A 16,959-nucleotide genomic window follows, 5' to 3' on the forward strand; every position below is an offset into this window, starting at 1 on the left:
GCATCTCTGAGACAACAGATATCTACATACAATGTCCATAACAGGACAACATATGATATTGCAAAAGCTCTGTATCTTAAAGATCCCCTGGCAGCTTCTGTGCTTTCAATTTAAAGACAAATGCATAGTCCTTGGTAGAAAAGATTGCGGGAAGGGAAGAACATGAAGTATTAATAAACATCGTAAAATCATTACCTGGTCCCTTAAGTAGCCTCTGAAGTAAGGGCAGCGGGGAAAATAAAATTGCAGGAGGTTTTTTTTCCCCTCCTAATAGATTGTACATTTCAACAGCTAAAAGGGTATGAAAATTTAACGGAATTTTTAATGTCTTTCTAGGTTTTACGATACCGCAAAGAGATCATCTTCATTCTCCTCGCCACGAAAACAGATGGGTGACAGGGCTGCCTCCTGCCCGCAGAGGCTGTCTGAGCAGCAGGCAAACTTCTGGGATCAATAGAGTTCACGGCAACGTGGTATCTGCCAGCAAACCTTGGAGAAGGCCATTAGTCAACCGGTGACTTGCCAACCTGACCACAGCAGCCTTCTGATGTGGATTCTCAGAAAGGTTAGGCCGTGCTGGGAAACTGAAAAGGTCATGCATGGGTATCTCACCATCAAAACTCTACAGAACTGGGGTAAAGGGCAAAGCAGAGGCCAAGGTCTCCTTACTTCCTAGAGGTAAGGACCACCTCAGAGGCCAAGGTCGTCACCCATCCACTGCGTGACCAAGAGAAGCTAAGCAGGAGAGGCAGCAGCTGACGTGCTACATGCGATGGAGAAGGGCAACCACTGGAAATGGCTGCCTTTCAAGAACATTGAACTAAATGTCCTCTAAAGGGATGACAATCATGGCATGAGCTCAGGTGTCCAACCAGGATCTAGAAGCTAATAACTTTCAGAAAATGGGGGAAAAAATCCAAAACTGAACTGTACATTTTAATGTAATTAAAACACATGCTGCTTTGTAAGCTGTCATATTGTTCACTTGTTCTTCTGGAATTTCAGAGGAGCCGAGATAGTTCTATTCATCTGGGAGCCACATCCTTAGGCCTCCTTCCCCTAGGCTATTTCAGAGAAAGGGAAGAAGGAACCTCTGAGATGGCAGCCGTCTTTTGTGATCTTCTTGAGGCATCTCCTTGAGTCAGCAATGAGAAGGGGCTTTGGTGTCCAGCAGATCTGGATTAGGATCTAGCTCCATGATTTACTAATATTTTGACTTTGGGCAGGTGATTTCATTAAGTCAGACAACCCCAGACTCTTCAACTGTTTCTTGCATTCACTGGGTCTAAATTATCTTTTTCTATCTGGGTCATTTTCCTGCAGATAAACTAATTATTTTGTCAGTGGCCTTTATAAATGTGAGGCCTAGAATGGGACACAGGATTTCAGATCTAATCCGACGAGAAGTGGCTCTTCCTATCCTGATCTGAATAGTGCAGCTGTATTAGTGCAGCTCAGCCCCAGGAGGCTCTGCAGCCTTGTGGTCAGATGTGCAGGCTCTAGAGAAGACCTGTCTCTGGCTCCATTACTTACTGTGTGACTTTGAGCAACTTACTTCTCTGGGCCTTAGTTTACTCATCAGTAAAATAAGTATAATAGTACCTACCTAGACTGGTTAAGGGGATTAAATAAGTTAATAGTTATGAAGCATCTAAAAGTGGCTGGTACATAATAAGTACTCAACAAATATTTACTTGGTTCATTACTCCTTAGCAACCAAGTATTCTCTAAGAAATCTAGGTTACTACTGAGTTTACATATGCACCATTTTTTTCCTTCCTTGTATTTTTTTTATTGCAGCATAATTGACATATAACTATTAGTTTTAGGTGTACAGCACAATGATTTAATATTTGTAGATACTGTGAAATGGTCATCGCCGTAAGTCTAGTTAACATCCATCACCCCCGGCCTCTGGCAACCATGAATAATATCCCATTGTATATACATTCCACATCATCTTTACCCATTCATCTTTCGATGGGCACTTAGGTTGCTTCAATATCTTGGATACTGTAAATAATGCTGCAATGAACACCGGGGCACATATACCTTTTAAAGTTAGTGTTTTCATTTTCTTCAGATAAATATCCAGAAGTGGAATTGTTGCATCTTGTGGTAGTTTTGTTTTTAATTTTTTGAGGAACCTTCATAATGTTTTCCACTGTGGCTGTACCAATTCACATTCCTATCAACAGTCATAAATGTTCTCTTCTCTCCATATCCTTGCCAACACTTATTTATTGTGCTTTTGATAATAGCCATTCAAGAGTGTGAGGTGATACCTTATTGTGGTTTTGATTTGCATTTCCCTGATGATTAGAGATGTTGAGCATCTATTCATGTACCTGCTGGCCATCTGCATGTCTTTTTGGAGAAACGTCTATTCATATCTTCTGTCATTCCTTCCTTGTATTTTCTAATGAAAAGACATGACTATAAATCCTTGGTAAAAATTCACCTTGTTAAGTTTAGACTACCTTCTAGTCTGCTGACATTCAAAATAATTTTTGGATTATGTTATTCAATGTATTAATTACGGTTCCTTGTTTTGTATCATTTACATATTTATTCATCAAGTCTTCTATGTATTCATCTAAGTTGTTGATTGAAAATATTGACAAGGGCAACTTAAAATGCAATGCCGCGTTTCATACCAGGAACTCACAAATAGGTTGAGATTTGGCCCTTTACAGTCTTTGAGATAATTTCTCAGCCATTTTGGGATCAATTCTTGAACATATTCATTTCAAATGTCTCTACTTTCATTATGAGAAAACTTTAAAAATTCTCAAAAATATGTAGCATGCAGGATACTTCTCTTCTATGCCATTTTATTGATCTATTGTGCTCTCAAAATTCTAATTAAATCATTTATTTATTAAATAATATTTAATGAGCAGCTGTTCTGTCAATAAACAGATAAATAAATATAATAATAAGGTAATTTCAGATAGTGACAAGTGCTAAGAAGAAAACACAACAGAGAAACAGAATACGGCTAGAGCAGGGGGTGGGGATGTTAGGGCAGGTAGGAAGGGAAGGCTCTTCTCTAATGACATTTGAGCTGAGACCTAAAGAGATAGCCATGTGAATATTTTGAGAAGGGCCGAGCCAGACAGAGGGCAGAGATAATGCAAAGGCAACATACACTAGAAATGTTTGAGGACAGAAAGAAGGTCACTGTGGTTGGATGGTGACTACATGGGGGCATGGTAAGCAATAAAAAAGAGACAGAGGGTGAGAAATATCACATAGGACTTTGTATAACATGGCAAGGGATTTAGATTTTTTTTTCCAATTGTAATGAAAAGCCCCTGGAAGAATTTAGGCAGGAGAGTAACATGATCTGATTTACATTTTAAAAATAATATTCTGGCTGCCAAGTAGAAAACGGATTATCAGAGGGAAGAACATAACCAAGAAAACCAATGAAGAGGCTGGTGCACTAACCCAGCAAGAGATGAAAGTACCTTGAACTGGGAGGGTAACAGTGGAAAGGGGTAGGAATAGCCTAATTCCGGGTTTCTTTCGGAGCAAAGCAAAAAGGACTTGTTGATGAACTGAATGTAAGGTGTGAGAGAAAAAGAAGCATCAAGAATGACTTCTAGGTTTGGGCCCTGACCAATTGGGAGAACTGTGGTTCCTTTTACTGAGATGGAGATGCCCGAAGGAGCAGCACATTGTGCGGCTGGGCTGTGTGGGCAAATCAAGAGTTCTGTGTTGGATCTCAATCTCCCTATCCATCTATGCCTCTATCAAACATTCATTTAGTGGTAATGCTGGGACACAAAGAGGAGACAAAGAGTCTTAAAACACAGAGAGTCTACAAGAGGATATAAAAGCAGACAGACAAGATGGAAGCACCAGGTGCTACTGGAGCTTGGTCTATGCACCAACCACCCAGACAGGGAGTGTTACTGAGAAAAGAATTTCAAGAACAGGCAACACCTAAGGTTAGGATAGCAGGACTTATTCATAGTGAACCCAGGCTACCTCCTGATGACATCTTCTTTCACAATTATAGGCTTAATAATCAAAACCAAGATATCTTATATCATTAATATGAAGGACACAGGTCAATAGTTTTGAGGGACCAAACTTTTGGAAAATTGGGATAACATATGACCATTTCCTACCTCTAAGTAGCAATTCAATCTTATTCTCAGGGGCTCCAAGATCATATCTACAATTTATTTTCTTCACTGTGGATGCCTGATTAGGCATGAATGTACAAAATTGACTGAGATAGTCAAAATACTGTTCTTAGGTTTTGTTTTCTTTCAGCCACGCTTGGTCTGAATGAAGCTAGTTCTCTGGGATAATGATTTCAGCATCCTCTTGCATCCTGCTTGCTTCCAACTTTCTCAGCTCTGGCCACACTAGCCTCATTTCACCGTGCCCCCTCTTGCCACAGAGTCATTCAAATGCTGTTTCCTCTGCTTCAAGCACTGTTCCCACCCCTCTTCACAGAGTTAATGCATATCAACCTATTTTCAGCATCACCTCCTCAAACATTTCTTAGTTTCTCTGACAAGTTCATACCCCTTCTTATATTTATACCCTTGAAGCCCCCTTTCCCCATTCTTTGTAGCATTTATCTCAGTCGCAATTTTGTTCTGGGTTGATTAATGCTCTCTCCACTAGACTAAACACTCTAGGAAGGCAGGAACCCTGCTGGCTTTGGTTCACCATTATTCTCCAGCATGCAGCACGATGCCTAGTACTGTTAAGTTGATGAACAAGAGCAAAGAAGGAAAATAAGAGTCTTTCCTCTCTTTTTTTTACTCAGTCATTAATATGACCTTGTCTTTGCACCTCATTAGCCCAACCTTCTTTGTTTTCCTTCCTTCGAATAAAATGATCATAAATCCTTTTTAGTTATTCATAGGATTTGGCATTAGGGGAGCCCAATGTTAGCTCCACTATGATATAGAGTACTGAATCTTCTTTTGTTGGTTAATTTAGTTACTGTTTACTGGGGTCTTACCAGAAGTCAGACACTTCATATTATATATATATATATATATATATATATATATATATATATATATATATATATATATACACTGCTTCATAAGGACGATGCAAGGTAGGTATTCCTATACCTGTTTCATAGATGAAGAAATCCAGTCTCAGAGAGGTTTAGTGATTCATCCAAGGTTATACAGACAATAGGTAATCTGGTATATAATCCTTGGTCTTTCTGACTTTAAAGCTCATGATTTTTGGTTCCCCTAAATGTAAATCTGTGTTAAAACCTATTTTTCGAATTTGATGGGAAATATAAATGTGATAGTACATGAAAAGAAAAACTCTTCTAAAGTTGTAAAGCATTGTAGGAACATTAGTCACTGAGTTTCCCAGTTAATTATCACCAATGCATCCTGTATTTTTTTTTATTTGCCTGTGGATATGTGCTCTTTTGTTCATGGGAAAAAACTAAAGATTGCCAGTTTGGGGACTGAAGAATTTAGGGAAACCTGTAATTCAGACCAAGGTAACCTCTTAAAGAGTTAAGAATGTGATTATGATTTAGAAACAGATTATGATTTAGAAGCAGACATCTGATTAGTTTTATTATATCCAACTTGGAAAAAAAGTTGTGTGAATACAAAGGTGGAGCTCAGAAAAAGACATTCCCCAAAGTCAGAAGAAGTTGGTAATAATTACATGGGATTACTCAAGGGGAACTGGCCTTGGCATACATGACCTATAACTTAGAGAGGAGTTTGTGTTCAGGAAAACAGAAAGTTGTTAAGATACTAAGAAGTAACATTTTCTGAAGATTCTGTATGTGTTAGGAACATTACCTGCAATGTTTTCTTTAATCTTCAAAATATACCAATTAAGGCTCAGAAGAATCAAGTACCACATCCAACAATACATATGACAGAGCCAGAACTGAACTCAGGAATGTCTGACTCTGGTGACCAAACCCTTAACTATTAAAATAGGCAATGGATAATATATTACTTAATTATTTTACTTTATCTACATCAGTCCCTAAAAAGCTTGCTTGATATAGTCCAAGATGCAACCATTTCCAGCTGCTTGGGCAAAGTTCAGTTCCTTCATGTTCAAGGTTGAAGACTGGACAACGGGTTGGGTGAATTCACCTAAGTCTTTCCCTCAGTGACATTCTCCTAGTGCTTAGTCCCTTTCAAGTGACAGTATCCAGATTGGCTAAATGACCAAAACTGGTTGAAAAAATAGTAGTAGTGCGACAGGAGTAGTGCAACAGGACTGGGAGTTGGAAGACCTCGTTTCTGATCTCAGTTTTGTCACTAAGATGCCGCAAGACCAAAGAAATTAACCCTGCCTCCCTGAGTCTTGGTTCTTCATCTATAAAATGAGGGTATTAGAGCAAAATCTCCATGATCCCTTTTGGCTCCGGTATTCACTGGCTGTCCAGTGGTAGGAAGAGAAGCTGGAGGTTGACCTCACTTTTGGGAGGCTCCCAATTATCTTCCAGATGCCATACTGAAAGGAGGCACAGTTCCATGAAACCTTGTATACAGCAAAACCTCTGAAAGCCATCACCTTCCAACATGATGTGGTCATCACTGTTCCCTTGCCCTTCTGGCTCTGCAGGGCTATTCCTGGAAGGGCCAGCAGCTGAAATAGTACTTCTGGGAATCTAAGGGTGGTGAAGAGTGGGGAGCACAGGTACTTCTTTGAGGCCCACTGGTAGGAAACATAGAGTATACAGGGAGTGAAGACTGTTGTCCTCCAGTGCCAAGGTACACTCAAAAATGATAACAGCTAACATGTCTACAGGCTTTGTAGACATTGTCCTCTGATCTGATATGTCATTTCAGCTTCCCAACAAATCTTGATGGAAAGGAAGGTACGTAATGGGTACTGTAAGTGATTAAAGGAAAGAAATGGGCTTGGGAAACACACACACACACACACACACACACACACACACACACACACACACTCTTTCTCATCTTCATAGGAGCTACAAAACTCCTAAAACTGCCTTCACTTTTATTTACAGCATTGACAGGATAGTAATTAGAACCATCTCTTGAGAGCAATGAAGCCAATCTTGTGACGCTGAGTCTCTTACCAGTGGCCCCAGCTTCAAGGAAGGATAGAAGTCCCACTGGAAATTAAACCCAGGCCCCTCTCCTATCCCATCCTCCGCCACTCATCCCCACCCCATCCCAGGTCCACTGCTCTAGCCACACTCAACCATTCACAGACACTCACACTCTTCCATGCCTCCATGCCTCTGCCTATGCTGTTTCTTCTTCCTCACAAATCATTTCCCCTCTTTGCTTGGTAAACTACTACTTATATTTTTTCAGACACGTCTCAAATGCTAGCTCATGCAAAGACTTCTTTGATACAGCCTCTAGTTATTAGTGACTTCATGCTCTGCTTACCCAAGTAATTTGGACATCTCTAGATTATTGAAAAACACAAAAAACACTGAGATTATTAATTCAATTATCTCCACCCTTCACCCCCATAGACATGAGATCCTCAAGGGGATGGACCATGATGAATTCATTTTTGTTTCTCCGGAACTTAGACCAGCACCTAGCACATAGGAGGCACTCAGTAGTATGGTTGGAGGGATGGATGCATGATTGGATAGGTCACTAACTGACAGGAAGAACTCTAGGTCATTCTCCATCAGGCAGAAGTTTAATTTTAAAGGGTAAAGTAAGACAGTACGATACTCAGAGAAATATATATATTATATATATATCCTCTGATATATATATATCAGAGGATATATTCTTGCCTCAAGTACTAGAAAGACTGTGTTCTGCCACTTGGGCAGGAATGAGAAGGATGTTAAGAGTAGACAGGGTAAGATCAAAGGCTCAAGGTCAAGGGCAAAGCCCAGTCCAGAGCACCCACGGGATGGCCTCCTTCAGGACAAGGAAGAGGTCGTACAACTGGCCCCAACAGAGCCTGGAAAATGCTGCGATTACCTGTGGCCAAAGGTGTCTCCAGACCTCCCAATGTAAATTACTTAAAACAGCACTGGCATCTTGTGATACCAAGATGGTGCAGCAGTTCAGCAAAACTCTAAATGAAAAACAAGTTTCACATTCTAAGGAATGAATGGATAAATCCTTGTAAACATGTCCAGTTCTATTGGGCAAATTCAGAACACTGAGTATCCATAGCTTAAGAGGATTTTATAATCTCCACAACTATGGATGACATTGTTGGACTCAGGCTCCCAACACTGGTCCTGATAAATACTGCTGGTGAAAACCCCTTGGGCATGTTTCCACAAGGGGATTTCCTCTTCTTTCCCCAAGGATGGAGTAGCCCTAGTATAAACACTCCCATCTCCTGCTTCTATACTCTTTACTTTTTCCAGCCTGGGAAGGAGGAATCGTTTAGCTGATCCATGAGACTCTGGAAAAAACCAACATCTACGGGGCCATGTGGAAGTGGAGCAACAGCCTTGAAATGGGGTCAGTACAGGCTTGGCATGTGTCTATCTTCTTGAACAACCTGTGGGCTCTTTGGATTTAAACCACTTGAGGGCCAGTGAGCTCTTGGAGTTTGAGTTTAAATTCAGCAGATCAAGTGCCGAAGCAAGCCCAGCCAGATGTCTTGTCTCTTTGTCTCAGCTCCTTGGCCTGCCAATGAATGGATCAAGTCAGTGCCATGCAGGTCCCAAGGTTCAGAAAAAAGGGTAGGATCCCGCCCCCTGCTCTTTAATTCAGTCTAACCAAAGTCAATATCATGCTTTGCTTCAGGTGTCTCTGTGAAATGTTCTCAACTGGCTGGACTCTGGAGCAGGACAGTGGTGAGTACTGGCATATCTATGTCCCAAACACATACACGTCATTAGTCAAGATTCTTTAGCTATAATTTTAAGCCTACAGGACAAAAATATCTAAGATTCAGCTTCAGTTAACTGCAGGGTTTATTTTACTCTATGGAAAAGCGATATTCCCAATCTTCCTAAAATAAGTTGTTTCAGTTATTTGGGGTCTTTTTGTGAAGGAGTCTATAATATTTCCTGTCCGGAAAATCTCTGAGAGACTTGTTGTAGAAATGAGCTCTCATTCGGGGGTGGGGGTGGGGGAGGGTGTCTTCCACAGGAGCCCTTCTTAAGTGGTGAACAGGTTAGTGAAAAAAGGACTGTGAACACTGAATTTATGAAACAAAAACACGGTCTATCACCTAGTAGTATCATTTAATTCAAAAGAAGTTATAGGGTCCATTAACTATTAGGAATAATCAAAGCCAAAGGGGGGATTATTTAATCAAATCCTTCATTCAAACATATATTCAACAAATACTTCATCAGTATGTACCATGTGCCAGGTGAAGGGCCCACAGTGTCTGACGTCTAAAACGTGGTCTTATAAAGGGAGAGAAACCCAGTGAAAAACTGCAGTCTCCCTCCCCTTAAGGAATGGTCCCCTTTACATCGGCTTCATCATCATTTCTGCCTCTCATTTAACAGTTAGTAACTCCTTCTACTTGAACTTTAAGTTCCTGCATTGCTTGGCTTCCCTGACCCCACAAAACGAATGATCTATAAGCTAACGCACTGTACTTTTTTATGTAACAAGGCTCTTTCTGTAATGCAGATAGTCACTCTATAATTCAGCCATGCTGTACACATGCATAAAGTGGCCTGCCCCAATAATACAATGAAGCACTTTTCCCAGGAAGTGAAAAAGCAATGGAACCTGCTGAAAGAGAGCCTGGATAATCAATTAGAACAGGTGGGATGTTGCTTCTCTTCCTAAGGGTCCTTCCTCCCTGCTGATCTCTTTCTTCTTGTTTGCTTTTGATACATGTTTAGGATTAGACAGGTAACCAGGGAATGATTCACAGAGAACTGAAGGTCAAAATCTATTGACACAGATCATTTAATTGGACTATGGGTATATAATTCCCTACAAAATACTGGTTTGGGTTTTCTCCATCAATTCTGAAGAAGAAATCAACTAGTATAGTTTTAATTGTCAAGAAATGTCAAGGGTAAGCTGCAACGAAGTGAGAGAGTGGCATGGACATATACACACTACCAAAGGTAAAACAGATAGCTAGTGGGAAGCAGCCGCATAGCACAGGGAGATCAGCTCGGTGCTTTGTGACCACCTAGAGGGGTGGGATAGGGAGGGTGGGAGGGAGACACAAGAGGGAGGAGACATGGGGATATACGTATATGTATAGCTGATGCAGTTTGTTATAAAGCAGAAACTAACACACCACTGTAAAGCAATTATACTCCAATAAAGATGTTAAAAAAAAAAAAGAAATGTCTACTATATTCTTTTGATTCACAAAACTATTTTTTTCTTTTACTTTGTATAATGTTCCCAAACCAAACCATCCAAATACCTCCTTGAGGAAGGCATTAGGTAGTAACATTTTATCTTTGGAAACTTGCAAGTAGTTACTTAAAACATTGTAAATTTCCTCCCCTGTCCTTGAAATGCACCATATAAATATTGCATTTGATCCTTAACTTACACTTCATAAATAATTTATTTCAAAAATGTCCCTCCATAAGACTATCAGTTGCTGAGGTGTTCAGTTTTCAGGGAAAGCATTTATTTACTGCATGAGCCCAGGAAGGCTGGTAAAGACTTGGCTAAAAGCTCCACATGGAGCAAATTATGGTAATTATATTAACGCTCAAATCCATGATGTGCTGTTCAAATCTGTTAAAAGGTTTTGCACTGTAGTGTCCACATTTGATGGACAGTGAGTCCACTGGAAATGTTTAACACTTCATAGGGAGGCTTCCGAGATCCATTTCTCATAGTTCCAAGAATTGCTACGACTGCCTGGAGGTAGCTTCCAGAGGAGTTTCTGAAAGTCCCAACTGAGAATTCATATCCTCTTTAACATCCTCCACTTCTGGTTCAGACTGAAACTACAAGTTCAAGTCACCAGAAATGAAAATCAAAGGAAACATCATACAATTAATTTTGATGACTGGGTAAGTTTTAATTCATGTATGGTAATATTCTGGTTAATGATATGGCTCCTTAGGACATCCATTAAAAATCCATTAACTTAACAGGCAAAATCTAATAAAATTATTCTGGAAATTTTCTGCCAGATTAGCATTATGGACTTTTAATGAATATTTCCTGTAGGTATTGCTCTATTAGCAGAGCTAATATACTAATTAAACATGGGTCTTCTGTTGGAGGGGAGGGGAGCACAAAAAGATGAAAATAATCAGAAAATCAGAGTTGAACTTGAACCCAAGTCACCTAAGGTAACTGCTAAAATCAGTAAACATCACTAGAGCTTTTAAAAGCAAAAAGTGTGGACATCCGAGTACCAGCCACCCCAGTCATTCATTTATCCACTTATTAATCAAAGAGTAATTTAGCTGCTAAAATGTGCCATGTCTTGTGCTGGGGCCAGAATACAAATGTAAATAAGTGAAAATCCACAGGTCAAGGAGCTCATAGTCTATAGTAGAATCAAGACATGTAAACAGGTAATCAATGTGTACTATAATAAATCTGCGTTCAACACACCATGGGAATACTCAGGAACAAACAACTAAATTTGAGGGAAAGGGTGGACATATAAATTTTAAAAATCACTTAAACAATGAAGCAATTGAAGTTGAAATTTGTGTTCCAGTAAAATATTAGCTCCTTCTAGGGCCTCCCACAGGGAGGGTTTCAATCCTGACATCATTTATTGGTTCTGCATGTGGTTATAGAAAGTTACTTATATCTCTGATTCTCATCTGTAAACAAGATAACAGTACTTTTGTCACTGGTTTTAAGAATTACATGCAACAAGGTATGTGAAAGCACACAGAAATGTGCTTGAAATATAGAAGGGGAAGGAGGATTAGCGTTTATTTGTTGCCTACTATAGACACACAATGAACATTATTTGGAAGTCAATACAGCGAAATGATTAGAGCAGGATTTGGAATCCTCCAAACATAGGCTTGAATTCTGCTTCTACCATTTGCAAACTGTGCAACCATAGGTTAGACACCCTTCCCCTTTCTGAACCTTGGTTTCTTCAGCTGTAGAACAGGATAAATAAAAATAACTCTGTTACGCTGTTTTGAAAATTTAAAAGGATACTGGTTGTAATGCAATAGTATCATGTCTCAGAAACAGTAAACTATTAGTTTTCATTCTACATTAACTATATCTTTCATAGGCAAGACTATAAAGATACACAGCATTATGAGACTTGTCTAAGTTCATACCATCGGTGCTAAAACTAAAACTACCCTTGCTCCCAGTTCAGTGTTTTAGACCCAACTTGCCTGCACCCCTCAATTAAAGGACAAGAGTCCCTCCCCTAGTACTCAGTCCTGATGCTTCTTCTTCAAGGCAGGGAGCTCATGGGGAGCCTCCAGAACACCAGACTGGGGACTCAGGACTTAGTGGCCCTGCCTTAGCTCTAATGACCACTGCACTAGTACCTTGGGGTTGTGGGCTAAATTGTGTCCCCAAGATTCCTATGTTGAAGCTCTAACCCCCAATGTGACTGTATTTGGATATAAGAGTCAACAAGGAAGTAATTAAGGTTAAATGAGGCCAAAAGGGTGGGGTCCTGATCTGATAGGTTTAGTGTCCTTATAAGAAGAGACACCAGAGAGCTCTCTCTCTGCACACACACAAAGGAGAGATCACATGAACATACAGCAAGACACAGCTGCCAACAAGCCAAGAGGAGGCCTCAGAATTAAACTACCTTGTTGGCACCTTGACCTTGGACTTCCCAGCCTCCAGAACCGTGAGAAATAAATTTCTGTTGTTTAAGTCTCTCAGTCTATAGTATGCTGTTATGGCAGCCAGAGCAAACAAAGACACCTGGGATATCTCTTTGCCACCGTTTTCTCTTAACTCTTTCCAATCCGTCTCAATTCAAACAATTGTGCTCAAGTCAAACACATTCTGTCAGTAGATATTTACCAACATCTTCTATGCCAAGATACTCAAGGGTACGGCAGATACAGTCCCTGTCCTCCAGAAGCTTTTGGTTGAGTATCACTTTGCTGTCTGGCTGCCCATTTCCCCTGCTGGACCTGAGGCACTGTCCAAAACCCCAGTCTGGCTGGCTGGAGTCCTGACCCGCCATCCTCTGGTTGGCTCCCTCAGCCCCCAGAATAAAAAGACTGACCCTATTCCCCAGTTGCTATCTCAGTTGCTGGCTCCAGATGGTCTGAATACCCAGAATTTTAAAACTAACCACCATATGACTTAAAGTGTTAATAGTTTTTATACCCTGTGAAGTTATATCCACTCATCAGCCGAGAGCCCATCACACTCTGACTCCTGTCTAGGTGTGGACTATGGATGTTTGTTCCAGTCAAGCTCAAACTGGCTTTGGGTGCTAATATTGGACTTCTGCTTAATCCTGCTAGAGGCCAGCCATACAGCCACATCAGTTCCCTCAGGTCTCAGATATCCCAAGGAGGAAGTCTGCTTTGGTAGAAAGGTGTAGAGTCAGAGACCCTAGTCCTACTATTGACCCTACAACTAAACAGTAGACAAAAGAACTGAATCTCAGTTTTCCCATCTGTAAAATGGAAAAGCTAGACAAATAGGTTTGTGAGGGCCAAATGAGATAAATAAATTAATCACCTACCAAATCACCGACCAAAGGACTTAGAATGCAGCTGATGACTAATGATTGCTGCTTTGCTTTCTTCCTCCCTTCCCCTGGTCCCAAGCTCCTCCCCTTCTCTACCAGCTCAGATCCTATGACGGTTTCAGTCGAGCCACAGAAAGTCCAGAAGGGTTCTTTCTGCATACTACCCTGGCTCTGTTCTTTACCCCAGATTTAGCTATTAGTAGTTGAACAGACCATGGACAACTGAGCTATGCTGTCCACACCATAGCAGTATCGATGCTACTTGGATCTTTCATATTTCTACTCTTATATTCTTGCAATCTCAGAGAGTAGTCATGAGGACTCCACCAGAGAAAGGTTGGACTGAAATGACCTACTAAGTGACTCGGTTTTCAAGGGGGGTTGAAACTATGGCAGACACTACTAGTTGTTCACCCATATTTTATAGCACAGCTCTCAACTTCTGGCCAGTCACACGAATGGTCACCTGACTGCCTGGCCAATTACCACATTTCCCAGCCACCCCTGCAGCCTAATGAGGCCTCGTTAACAAGTGCCGGTCAAATATATACACTACCAAATGTAAAATAGATAGCTAGTGGGAAGCAGCCACATAGCACAGGGAGATCAGCTCGGTGCTTTGTGCCCACCTAGAGCGGTGGGACAGGGAAGGTGGGAGGGAGACGCAAGAGGGAGGAGATATGGGGATGTATGTATATGTATAGCTGATTCACTTCGTTATACAGCAGAAACTAACACACCACTGTAAAGCAATTATACTCCAATGAAGATGTTAAAAAAAAAAAAAAAAAAAAACAAGTGCCGATCAATAGGATGTGATCAGAAATGATGTGGCCCATTTCCATGTTATGCTTCCTCCAAGGAATGTGGATGGATTCTTCTGGTCCTTTTTATTCTTCCCACTAACTGGCTGGGAACTGATGAGAAATGAAGTGGCTAATCTGGACCCAAAGTTGGAGGACATGTTATGAGAATGGCAGCGCTGCCTGATAATCACTTACCTCTATTCTACTACATAAAAGGGAAATACTCTGCCATCCTGTTTAATCCGCAGTACTTATAAATTGTCTCGTTACAACCTCCTAGCCAGCAAACTAAACAATACAGAAGTACTTCTCTTTATTAGGTATAATTGCCTACCTGATGACAGCTTACTAGAATCGTAGGTAGTAACGATAAGAAATAAACATCTTTCTGTGACATGAACGTGTAAACCTGAAACTTTAACATATCAGCTACCATTATATGTACCTAGTATCTGAATTCTTTTACCAGGTAAATTCCTACCAATCATCCACACCTTTACTACCCAGTTAGTGTCACATAAAACTGGAAGTCAGGGACCCTACGGCTTTAGTCAGGAACCACTGGCTCACGTTCCAGTTTATGTCTTGCTCCTGATCCTTCCAACTTTGACCTCTTCAATTATTTTTTTCTGTATGGCCTTGCCTGGTTCCTTGAACCTAAATCACAAGACATTTTCCTAGGTCTGACTGGAGACAATCCACACACATCCCTTTGATTATGCTATTCCCAGTTGCTCCATGCAAATATCTTCCTCAGTCTAGCCCCACGTCTAAGAGTCTACATTTCAAGGCAGCTTTTCATAACTCAGTTCCCATAAGCCCCAATACAAGGGCCTACTAGTCATGGCCTACCCATCACAACTTACTCGCTTCTCTTGGAAAAACAGGGCTGTGTTCCTATATTTTAATTCAGACAAAGACAAATGAAAAATAAACACCAATATATTCAAGTGTACATACACATAATCAGAAAAAATTATTTTTTTACCTATTTTGCTGTAATTATCTGCAACCAAGTCTTCCAAACCAACCATCTTCCAGAAACTGTCATCCCAGCCTTTCTCTGCAGAGTATGTCCATTTGCACACCAGGGAGCAGAGAGACCTAAGAAAATGGGAGAGAGGTAGAACCAATAATATGAGCCTGGCTTCCTTTATATTTTGCCTAATGCTCGTCCAGATATCTGCAATAGTATTGAAAAAGTAGAATAAATTGAAGTAGGTAATTACTCATCCCTGTTTAAATCAAAAGTCCCCACTGACACCTGTTAATGACTGAGAGCATCTTCTTTCCCTTTCAAAAGGGGCCCAGCCCTTTACTTAGGTCTGGATCAAACAGTGTATGTAAATATTTGTATTTATATCTATATTCATATTTACATGACATTTGTGAGATAAACAGAAATTACAACAATGACTAGCTACTTGATGATACGGAGCATTATTATTAAGTGTTAGGTATGAAACTGATAATTGTGGTTATGTTTTGAAAAAGACTTCTTAGCTAAATGATACATACTGAAACACTGATGTATAAAATGATATATTATCTGGGATCTGCTTTAAAAGAGCAAGTGAAGGGGAAGTGAATGGTGTTGCGGATGGAACAGAACCGGCCACGGGTTGACGGCTGTAGGGCTGAGGACGGCTAAATGGGTGTTCGCTATACTTCTCTATTTTGTACATGTTCAAAATTCTCTACGATAAAAAAGTTAAAAAAAAAAAGTTCTTGGTATAGATGTGATAACTGCAGTCTAACGCAATATTTAACAGGAGGAAGACGTGCTTCTGGATGGCGTTTTACTCTCCAGCTTCATTTCTCATCAATTTCCTCTTAGTATTCTACACTCCAGCAATAAAGAATCCTTTGCAGCACTCTGAAAAGGTCACATTCTCGAACACTTCTGTGCCTCTGCCCTACTTCTAGGTGCCTGGAAAATTCTTCCCAGCTTCTTCACCCTGATAACTTGAAACACTTCCTTTAGCCTAGACTGAGACCCCAGTTCTAGTTTAGATGCTCCTCCTCTGAGATCACAGAGCAGGAACCAAATCTAACACAGACCTTATCACACTGTATAATTAACTGCTTCTTTATATATCTTCTTCCCAAGAGTCCCATGCCTTCCAATCTGTTCTCCCTTGTGTCCAGAGCAAACTTCATAAGGTGAAATCTGATGACACCAACCCTTGATTAAAACCCTTCAATTGCTCCTCACTACCTTCAGGAAAAAGTCCCGTCCTTAGCTGGGCTTGAGCGACCCTCTGTGACATGACCATGCTGACCTCCAGCTTCCTCACTTGCCATCCCCACCCTTGCTTTCTCCATTCTGCAACACTGAACTACTTGAAGTATCCTATAGTGGCCTTGATTGCTCACTTCCCTGTACCTTGAAGCCTTTACTTCATTCTGCCCAGAATGTTCTTCCCTGTTATGTGTCTAACGGCTGATTAGCCTTCGTGACTCAGTTCAGACTGCCCCTTTTCAAAAAGCCCCAGTGGAGGGCCAGCTGAGTCCAAAGCCTCTTCTCCAAGTTCAATGTGGACATACCTGTATCTTAACACTT

General features: G+C 40.7%; 1 protein-coding gene across 8 annotated transcripts in view; it reads right to left on the reverse strand.

The window, feature by feature from the left end:
* FGGY (FGGY carbohydrate kinase domain containing) overlaps positions 1–16,959 on the reverse strand; it is a 416,066-nt gene that overhangs the window by 236,055 nt on the left and 163,052 nt on the right. For all 8 annotated transcript variants that reach the window (XM_082418647.1, XM_082418641.1, XM_082418642.1 and 5 more), the window contains one exon: positions 15,385–15,500. In XM_082418647.1, the coding sequence (XP_082274773.1) occupies positions 15,385–15,500 (116 nt within the window). The remainder of the gene's footprint in view (positions 1–15,384; positions 15,501–16,959) is intronic.

Source organism: Balaenoptera physalus, assembly GCF_965194825.1.
Source record: "Balaenoptera physalus genome assembly, chromosome: 1".
Lineage (NCBI taxonomy): Eukaryota > Metazoa > Chordata > Mammalia > Artiodactyla > Balaenopteridae > Balaenoptera > Balaenoptera physalus.